The sequence below is a fragment of the Cyprinus carpio genome, chromosome A13, assembly GCF_018340385.1.
Source record: "Cyprinus carpio isolate SPL01 chromosome A13, ASM1834038v1, whole genome shotgun sequence".
NCBI classification, from domain to species: Eukaryota; Metazoa; Chordata; class Actinopteri; order Cypriniformes; family Cyprinidae; genus Cyprinus; species Cyprinus carpio.
This window is the reverse complement of record NC_056584.1, coordinates 25,119,139-25,128,746: the sequence shown is the minus strand read 5'-3', so window position 1 is coordinate 25,128,746 and position 9,608 is coordinate 25,119,139. Positions and strand designations below refer to the sequence as shown.

At 33.6% G+C, this 9,608-nt stretch overlaps 1 protein-coding gene across 1 annotated transcript in view; it reads right to left on the bottom strand.

Moving 5' to 3' along the window:
• Positions 1-1,783: 1,783 nt before the first annotated feature.
• The window catches only part of LOC109105448 (collagen alpha-6(VI) chain-like), a 28,319-nt gene continuing 20,494 nt past the window's right edge, over positions 1,784-9,608 (bottom strand). Inside the window, 14 exon segments of the mRNA XM_042769612.1 lie at positions 1,784-2,602; positions 2,969-3,007; positions 3,674-3,844; positions 4,033-4,229; positions 4,549-4,639; positions 5,428-6,069; positions 6,873-6,948; positions 7,703-7,939; positions 7,942-8,201; positions 8,319-8,330; positions 8,528-8,564; positions 8,670-8,705; positions 9,229-9,291; positions 9,477-9,539. Of these exon segments, the coding sequence (XP_042625546.1) occupies positions 2,412-2,602; positions 2,969-3,007; positions 3,674-3,844; positions 4,033-4,229; positions 4,549-4,639; positions 5,428-6,069; positions 6,873-6,948; positions 7,703-7,939; positions 7,942-8,201; positions 8,319-8,330; positions 8,528-8,564; positions 8,670-8,705; positions 9,229-9,291; positions 9,477-9,539 (2,115 nt within the window). The 3' untranslated portion in view covers positions 1,784-2,411.

Here is a 9,608-nt window from a genome sequence, read left to right as displayed (position 1 = left end):
TTTAACCAATTTGAATAAATACATATTGAAAGTAGGAGTATTTGAATAAAAAAAGTAGATGCAAATCGTTAATAATAATAATAATAATAAATATATATATATATATATATTACCTGTTGTACCCATTTCATTTATTTCTGAATGACGAATATGCATCACATTAAGTTTTTAGGTTATGTTAAAACTGTGTAATCCAAGTGGATGATTATTATATTTAATTCAAATACAAAAATCTTAAACATTTACTTTTTTTTTTTTTTTTTGAATCATGGTAGTGTCAAAGATTCACTGAAAAAAAGCAAATATAGCTCCCCAAAACTATTAGATACTAGAATGCTATTACCATACTTTAGAATGGTTGTGTATATGTCCTTGTAGTATATAGTGTTTATTCATTAATAAAAGGGATCGTTGTAGTGCGGAGTAATTTAAACATACAGTGCTTCTGTTAGTTCTACATGTTCTCATTATGATGTCAAGCCTGGTTTCAATTATTTTAAATGGTGTGAGAGAATTGTCTATAAGACAAGATGAATGATATAGGACATTTTCAGTATTTTCTGGACTGCCGATCAGCGAACTTCTCTTCAGTGCTTATATGATGTTTCTCTGAAGGACATTCCCCTGTGCTTTCTCAACATCGTCTCTGAGGGAGACTATCCTCCTCTCTAAACAAGGGCTGAACATGCTTCACATCAGCAATAATAACCACGGGGGATTCTGACCGGCCTCCAGGATTGCACTTAAACCGGTGGGACCATCAACGGTGGTCGATAACAATATGGGAATTACAGGACTGAAGTCACTGTACTACGTTCTCACTTTAATGTGTGCTTTTACTACACTATATTAAACGCATTCATTGTCATTAAATCTGATAGATGGAATTGCAAAAAATCTTTTGTGTTGTTACTGTCACCTCATAAAGCTGAATACGGAATAGCAAAACTAATGACAGTTTACCAAGCAAACCATTATTCGCATCCTGAACTCACACCTATGGGTTAATCAACCTTTCAGTTGTTTACTTGTCTCTGCATATTAAAGGAACAGTTCACTCAAAACTGAAAATTAGATGAAAATGTACTCCTCAGGCCATCATAATCCACAAGTAATCCACACAACTCCAGTCCATCAATTAACATACTGTGAAGTGAAAAGCTGCATGTTTTAAGAAACAAATCCATCAAGTGATTTTAACGTCAAACTACATATTTCGCTCCTGATTCAGAGACAACTTTATCACTGGAGAAAGCATTATTATGCATAGAGGACTGTTTGAAATTAAAAATGTCTTAATGATGGATTTGTTGATTTATCAGCTGTTTGGACTCTCGTTCTGACGGCACCCATTCACTGCAGAGGATACAGTGCTGAGCAAGTAACAGAAAGCTACAATTCTCCAAATCTGTTTCCATGAAGAAACAAACTCATCTACATCTTGGATGCCCTGAGGGTGAGTACATTTTTAGAGAATTTTTTAGGTGAACTATTTAAACCTTTAAACTAGGAAGGACAGAATGCATTTTAGCTTTAAACATGAGACAGCTCCCTCTTCAGGCATGCATCTTAACCCTAAAAATACATGCAACAGCAGATCAGACTATATAAATATGTAATAATTTTTACTGTTACTGTTTTCAAATCCCTAACCTACAGTATAAAGTTTTTTGTTTGTTTGATTGTTTGTTTGTTTTCTCAATCACTAAATGTTTAGTAATTTAAAAAAAGAAAAAAGCCGACATCCCCTAAAAATGTTAATGGTTTAGACTGTTTTTTTATTTGGTTTTATATCCAGGGGCTTTCTAGAAACATTTATTAAAGAAAGAAAAAAAAAAATGTAAAAACAAAACCGTGAGGTTCCTTAAAAAGAAATAAAACACACTCCTATTTTGATAGTGTTTTTATTCCTCTTAACAGTCGTCTTGATGACAATGTGTATAAAAAAAAAAAAAAAAAAAACATGGCCAATTCACTCAAGGAATTTTGTGAAATTATATTTTAAATTAAAGGTAAACAATTATTATAATTATTATTTTTTTCTAATTTTCTTATTTGCTAATGGCACCAAACAGAATTGCAATCAGAACGTTTAAGCTGTCCGACAACATTATCTCAACCAGTGGCGTGAGTTTTACTGAGTGATGGCTGAAATGATTGAAAATGAATCATTATTTTTGCATTTCTGGTGCAAATAATGACGCATCATTATAAACTTCACCTTTAAACAAATTCTGCTCTTGTAATCAAATCTTTCCTACACTCAAATTTAGCTAAATATACATTTACATTTAGCTAAATATACAAATATAGCTAAAACTGCTTCTATGGTTGCCATTTGGCAATCGTGATGAGAATATGATCATGATCATGAAAAAATGAAGCTGCTAAAATTCATTAAATATCACAGTTTAGATGTTTGGAGATATTTTTTTGGCCCTGAGACAGCTAATCTCACACTCCTCCTGAGTGTTGAACCTGTTGCTGTTCCCGTCACAGCCTCCGTACCAGAACTGGAAACATTCATCACTGCGGATGTTGAAGTACCATTTCACTGAAAAGTTTGAGCAAGTTCCTGGATCGACAATGAGTTGGCAAGTGTCTATGAGCAGAAAAAATAGAAATAAAATTTTAAGTTACACACAATAAGGAACAGACTGATGGGTTTGAAGCTATTTAAAAAAGTTACACCTTTAATACTTGCATATTTTACCATGCACATTGAGATCAGCAATAATTTTATACTTGGTTTGCATTATTGTTTTAGTAAATCAGGGATGCTCCTCATATGTATCTCCATTTGTTAAAAAATAGTATAAAATTAATAATAATAATAATAATAATAATAATAATAATAATAATAATAATAAATAAATCATAATTTGATACATTTGTTTTCATTCTAGAAATGCAAAATATATAAAAAATAAAAATGTTTATGGCACGTATATTGTAAATGTGTCTTTACCCTTGATACTGGAATCATCCTTTGGAGGATTTTCAGATTCTGTGGAAGAAGTTTAAACAATCTCAAAACTCTGTACAGATAAATGGCCTACATGAAAGCATTCAATATATCCATTAAAAATATAATATTAAATTATTTTAAATTAAATTATTATAAGTAGTTAAACTACTGTATGTAAAAGAGGAATTAATGCATTATGCATTTAAACATTAATATATTAATTAATGCATTAAATATTAATATATAAACAAATACAAAACATATAATAATAATAATAATAATAATAATAATAATAATAATAATAAATAATAATAATAATAATAATAAATCAACCTCATTGCTGTTTTCCAAATATTTTGACCCAGAGAGAAATGTCTTTTTTTCACGAAAAAGGTTTGACTAAAAAAAAAAATTTTAGTACAATGTTCTCGCATTGCAATAAAACCTCAAGACTTTGCTCACGCAGGGTTAACAACTTTTTGTACTTTATGATTTTTTTCCACCTTATTACACTTGTGGTATTCCTGGTGAAATACTGTATGACCAGCCTACAAAAAATTGCTTATGAATCTCTCATCATGCTATATTATTACTAAATATAGGATTTAATCAATTTAGTACCAAGGGTTAATCATAAAAAGTAAGTAAAAATTTACATCAATAAAAAATATGGAATATATCAGTAAGCAAGTTTGATCAATTTACCTGTAGACACACATTCCCTAAAGCACTCATCCTCAGTCAAGAATCGGTTTTCATTTCCGCCACAACCACCATACCAGAAGCGCATGCATTTCTTAGTCTGCTGGCTGTAATACCATCTGGACATATACGATCCACACACACGGCCTGAATCTTTCTCAAGGAAGCAGCGTGCTGTTGGAAACACCAGTACACTCCACTAATTCCCTTCAGCACTGAATACTGAACTCTGTCTGAAAAACAGCATAAAAGCTTGTGCATTTTTAATGTGAGTGAGGATACAGTACTACGCCAGAGATACATGCAACTCCAGAAAAGCTAAATCAAGGGTTAAATTGGCGAGTAAGATCTGGATTCACCACCTTTAGTCTTTGAGGGCTCCGTTTTGTCCTTTTTGTGCTCTTCTATAAATTGTTCAGTGTCATCAAGTTGACTGGGTTCAGTGATTGGTTCAGTGTTTTGCTCATCATAAACATCTTCATATTGTTCCGAAGGTTCTTCTGTTGTGAAGGGCTCTTCGGTGGGCTCTTCGGTGGGCGGTTCAGTGGGCAGAATATCTCTGAAACACAGTTAGACACATTCATATCATTAAAAAGCTAAGAAAGTGTCCTGTACAGGCTAATTAGTGTTCAATATTAAATATGGCTCATGAAGCTCAGGTTTCCCATTTCTGGCACAGTGCAAAAACTCGAAAGTCAACAAGTTAAATTTTTTAGACTCTAAAACCATTTAATTATTGAGCCCAGAGCTTGTCACACCACACAAAAACATGCAAAGAAAAAGTTTCTCCTGCTACAGCCAAATGGTTCTAATACCTGATCCATGCACTAACCTTTGTGAATTTATGTCCGAAGAGTGTGGTTAGTAAATGACATTACCTCTCTGTGATTTGTGGTCCAGAATGAACAGGCCTCACCACAAAACCACGACAATCTCGAGTCTGTATTGATGACCGGGATAAGATTCCTCCTGCAAAACAACAGCAGATACACACACACACACAAAAACATTTTGTATTACTTAAATGTTAAGTTTAAATAATAATAATAATAATAATAATAATAATAATAATAATAATAATAATAATATATATATATATATATATATAATATATAATATATATATATATAGATATATATATATATGATATAGATATATATTATATATATATATATATAAATAAATATTAAAAAAAAATTAACATTTCTCATTTTTGTTAGTTGAAGTACTAAAGTAACTAAAACTTAAACTAAAATTTAATAAAAAAGAATACGCATACCTCAGTGCATGTTGCAGTGACAAAGAATAACTAGAATTAATAATTAATTCAAAGTTTTTATAAAAGTGAAAATAATTTAATAAATAATAATATTTTGGGTTATATACTACTTGCAAATGATGAAAGATGATGTTAGCACGTGTAAATTTTCAGAAAATGAGGAAAGCAGATAATACAGGTTTTTTTTTTACTATTGTTCACAGAAAAAAAATTAAATGACAAAAACATAAAATGACAAAAACTTTAAAATTAAATAGAATTATAATAAAACTAAAATAAAATAACCAACAATAAGATTGTTGGTTAAATACTGCTTAAAATGTAACAAAACACTACAGCATTTTTTTTTGAGACGTTAACAAACATCTGTGCTGCAAATGATGAAAGAGGATGTTAGCATCTGTTAATTTTCAGACCATGTTAGTAAGCAGTTCTATCGCAGAGGCCTTATGAAAACAGAACCATGAATATTTCTTACTGTGGAGCATATGCAGGAAGGCGTAAGTGAAGCGTGTGCCATAATCTCTGTCATCCAGGAATACCAGGTGCTGCTCCAGAGGAGAACTGGTGAGCTCCTTCATCTGTGTCCAGTCAAATTTCTGTCCCGCCATGAGGATAAACATCACAACATTCTGACACTTACACAGTCTAGACAAATAATCAAGCTGAGCTTTGCTGTGCTTAGAATCTTCACCAAAAACAGCCATGACCATTTGTTTGCTTCGTGGTCTTTCTGCTTTAAGGATAACGTTAGTGATCAGCCACTCCAAAGCAAACTCAGGATGGGATGTCCCGCCCACTTGCCTCACTGTATTAGTGATATGTCTCTTCATGATATTACGATCTTTAAATTTAGTGAAGCTGAACTCCTCGTTGATGTAAGATGAGCCATAAACGGAGCTCTGCTGGTAGACGGACAATCTGGTTTTTCCATCAGCTCTGCTCGGCTCGCTGCTCACACCGATCCGGTCCAACAGAGACACCAGAAGCTCCTTTGTGTTTACATACTGTTGAGTGTTCAGGTTATCAGACCCATCCATTAGCACAGACAGGTCCAAATCCATTTGCAGGGGTGGAGGCCGCAGGTTTACACCACACACTGGGTCTGGGCTACAACGATCTGGCAAGAGAGAATTACAACCCTTGGCTTGTAATTAAAGACATCCATGATCCAAAACCTACCCACATAGGCTGCATTGTAACAGCAATGGAACCTCATTACTGACTGATTTGGAACACTCTAGATATGCAGTCACCTTCTCATTGGGAAATTGGCTTGTTGACATTACTAAGATAATGACATAATACTCTAATAAGCATAAAATTAATAATGCACACTAATATTGTCCAAAATATGCACTTTTTGGATTTACATAAACATTTCATTAACTTTGTCTGCCACTAAGGATCTTCACTGAGCTTGTTGCAGTGCGTTATACTTGCTGCCTTAGGGGCCATTCACACAGAATGTGTTTCTGCATTTACATACACTACATGATCATGGGCTAGACAGACATGTTTGACTATGGCAATCATATCTTGTGTCTTTTCCAATTTGCATGCATGGCACCACATTCTAAAACACAGCACTCAAGTTAAAATAAGTTCAACTTGCAAAAAACATATCTCTAGACCTTGAATCTTTTTCCCCCACTGTCCCGTGTCTTGCATTTTTAAACATAAAAAATGCATTCTGTGTAAATGTTTCCTTAGAATTTGAATAAAATTAGGTATTTTTAGAGGCAGCGTAATGCTGCATACATTTTGGAATGGCTTACAATTTGCATCGGAAGCTTATCAATGACTAATTAAAATGCTGTCTATGTAGGTTTTGGAACAGAGCTTTAATTTTTATTCCTTAAAATGTTTGCGAGCTCAAAGAAGTGAAAATGACCAAATGTGAATGTCTGCACTGGAGCTTACCAAAACAAATGATGCACTGTTTAATGCGATTGACTCCTCTGCCATCAACGATAATGTAGCTTCCTGTGTCATCAACCTGAGACAGACATTTGGGGTAAAAATCACTCTTATTCAAAGCTGAGATCCGGGAAAAAAAAAAAAAAACTTTTTTTTTTTGATTTTCCACAAATTGCAAAAATAAAGCTGAGATCCGGGAAAAAATACTGGATCTTGCATATTTATAAAAATGTTTATCTAATTTGAAAAAAGCATGCACTCATTATTTGTCATCACAGTCACTAATGCTGACTGAAATTTTTGAAAAAAGCATGCACTCATTTTTTGTGATCTGAGTTGATATTGATGAATGATGTTATTTTTTGAGCTGAATAACAACACTATAGAGCTACATTTAGCTAATTGATGAACTCTACTGAATTAACACTGCCTTGACTTAAGCTGAAAAAACAGACTACTGACTTTTGTAGAGCTGGATTAAGCTTGTTTTACAAATTTGCACGATTACTGAGCTAAACTCCATCAATAGCGAACCGTCATGAGCTCTAAAATGACACTATTATACTCTACAGAGCTGCTTTGTGGTTGTTTTATAACTGATGACCTTTCCACTGATATTGTTAGAAAACTAAACTGAATCAACAAATTGAGTTGAATAATGGCACTATTGTATGTTTTGTGCTACTTTACAGATGGAATTGTATTTAAAGAACTTTGCAAAATTAACACTGTTATTTTCCTCTTTATTACTGTGGAGTAATATAACTAAATGTAAATGAAGGTGACTTGCATTTTTTGCATTTGCAAATCTGATGTTTTCTTATCTACTGTACCTGCATTGCTCGGCTCACATCATTAGCAGTATTAAAGGCGATCACTCCGAGGCCAATGTCTGCAGCCTTGAACTCCAGCATGGCTGTTGCAAGACTCGATTCATCCCTCGACGGCCCGTTTGTGAAGAACACAGCCACTTTCCTCATAAGCCTGCCACTTCGGACACGTTTGAAGATGTTCCTGGCCACAAAGCTCATGGCTTGTCCGATGTCTCTGGTTTTTTGTGGTTCTCTCAAGAGCCTAATGTTCTTACAGCTCCCAGAAGGCTCTTCTTCTTAAGGTGGTCTGTGAAACGGATCAGGCTCCTGGACTCGCTGTTGTAGGAGATCACAGACACCCGCGCTCCTCGTGGACAATTTGTTTCAGCAATGGAAATGTCTTCCAATAAGGATAGAGCCGCAGAACGCATCCGCTGGAACACTGGAGGAGTCACATCCGTAGACATGTCCAGTGCTATCACCAGGTCTGTGGGGTGAGCTGGACACCAGGTACCATTACCTGAAAGCATTTTGGAAAAAAAATAAGAAAAAATAAATACATAAATAAAATTTACAATCAGCAAAAAGTTATTAATAAATAAGGCACTGAAATGTTAAAGTGTAAGGCAAAGCATACCGGAGCAGCAAGCTGTGGAGACAAAATAAAAGATAAAATTTAGATCCATTTCAAATGATTTCAAGGTTTAATATACAGTAAGCTTAATGGCACATAGAAGAGATCACGAAGAGAGAAATAAAATAATTGAATGAGATAATGCTAATGACTTAAATCACTAGCAGTCATTCAGCTTGGCATTCTTTGGATATTAGGTGCTCTGAACTTACGACAGTTTTTGCGTATGTATTCGACCAGTTCACATTCTTGACGTTCAGAAGCAGAAAAAGACAGAAGGAAAACAATGAAACTTTTTGAACAGATGAGTAATTTAATACTATTTAAAGATATTGTATCTTAATATGAACCTACAGGCATTGGACTGATTCCAGGATTTCCCTTTTCACCCTAAAAATTAAATAAACAATTAAATAAGTACATAAACAAACAAACAAATAAATAAATATGAAGAGAGATATCTCAGTATACAATATTTACATTTGCTTAACCCTCTAGGCCCCTTCATTTTTGAGTCACACTTGCTATCTACACGGTCAAAAGTAACAGAATCCTTGAAATGTAACTTACTACTTATATATATATATATTTGTCCAATAATATTTTTTGATTATTATTTAGTATTCCACGGGTGTGTTACTTTTGTATTTTTTTATTTTTGGGTGTGCGTGTGTGTGTGTGTGTGTGTGTGTGTGTGTGTGTGTGTGTGTGTGTGTGTGTGTGTGTGTGTGTGTGTGTTTCACATAGCTCATTTGACAAAAGTCATGAAGTGTCTTCCCATTCCAGTGAAGCAAAAACATGTTAAAAATTAAAAACATATTTATTTAAGAGGCAAAGAGGGTTAAACTCACAATATTTTGTGATGTATATAAGTATTTATTTAATCTGTAAGAAGTGTTTGCAAATGACTGACCCTGTATCCGTCTATCCCATTCTCTCCTGGAGGACCTACAGTACCCGGACGACCAGTGTTTCCCTGATCACATCAATACATAATACAACATAACTGCATAACTTCCAAAAAGTATTCGGTAAACATACAGAACCTTCTCTATAATGTTAAGTAAAATAATATAATTTAAAAAATATGAATCTTTTGTTGGACATTAACTTTTCAAAACACTAATAAATAAGCAATAAGTAAATTTAATGAAAGTGTACCAGTTTTCCTTGATAACCTTTATGTCCTTTACTTCCACTGGATCCTTTGGTACCATCCTCACCCTATTATTATAATCACTGATATTAATAATGTTACATACTGTTATATTAATTTGAAATGATTATCATGAA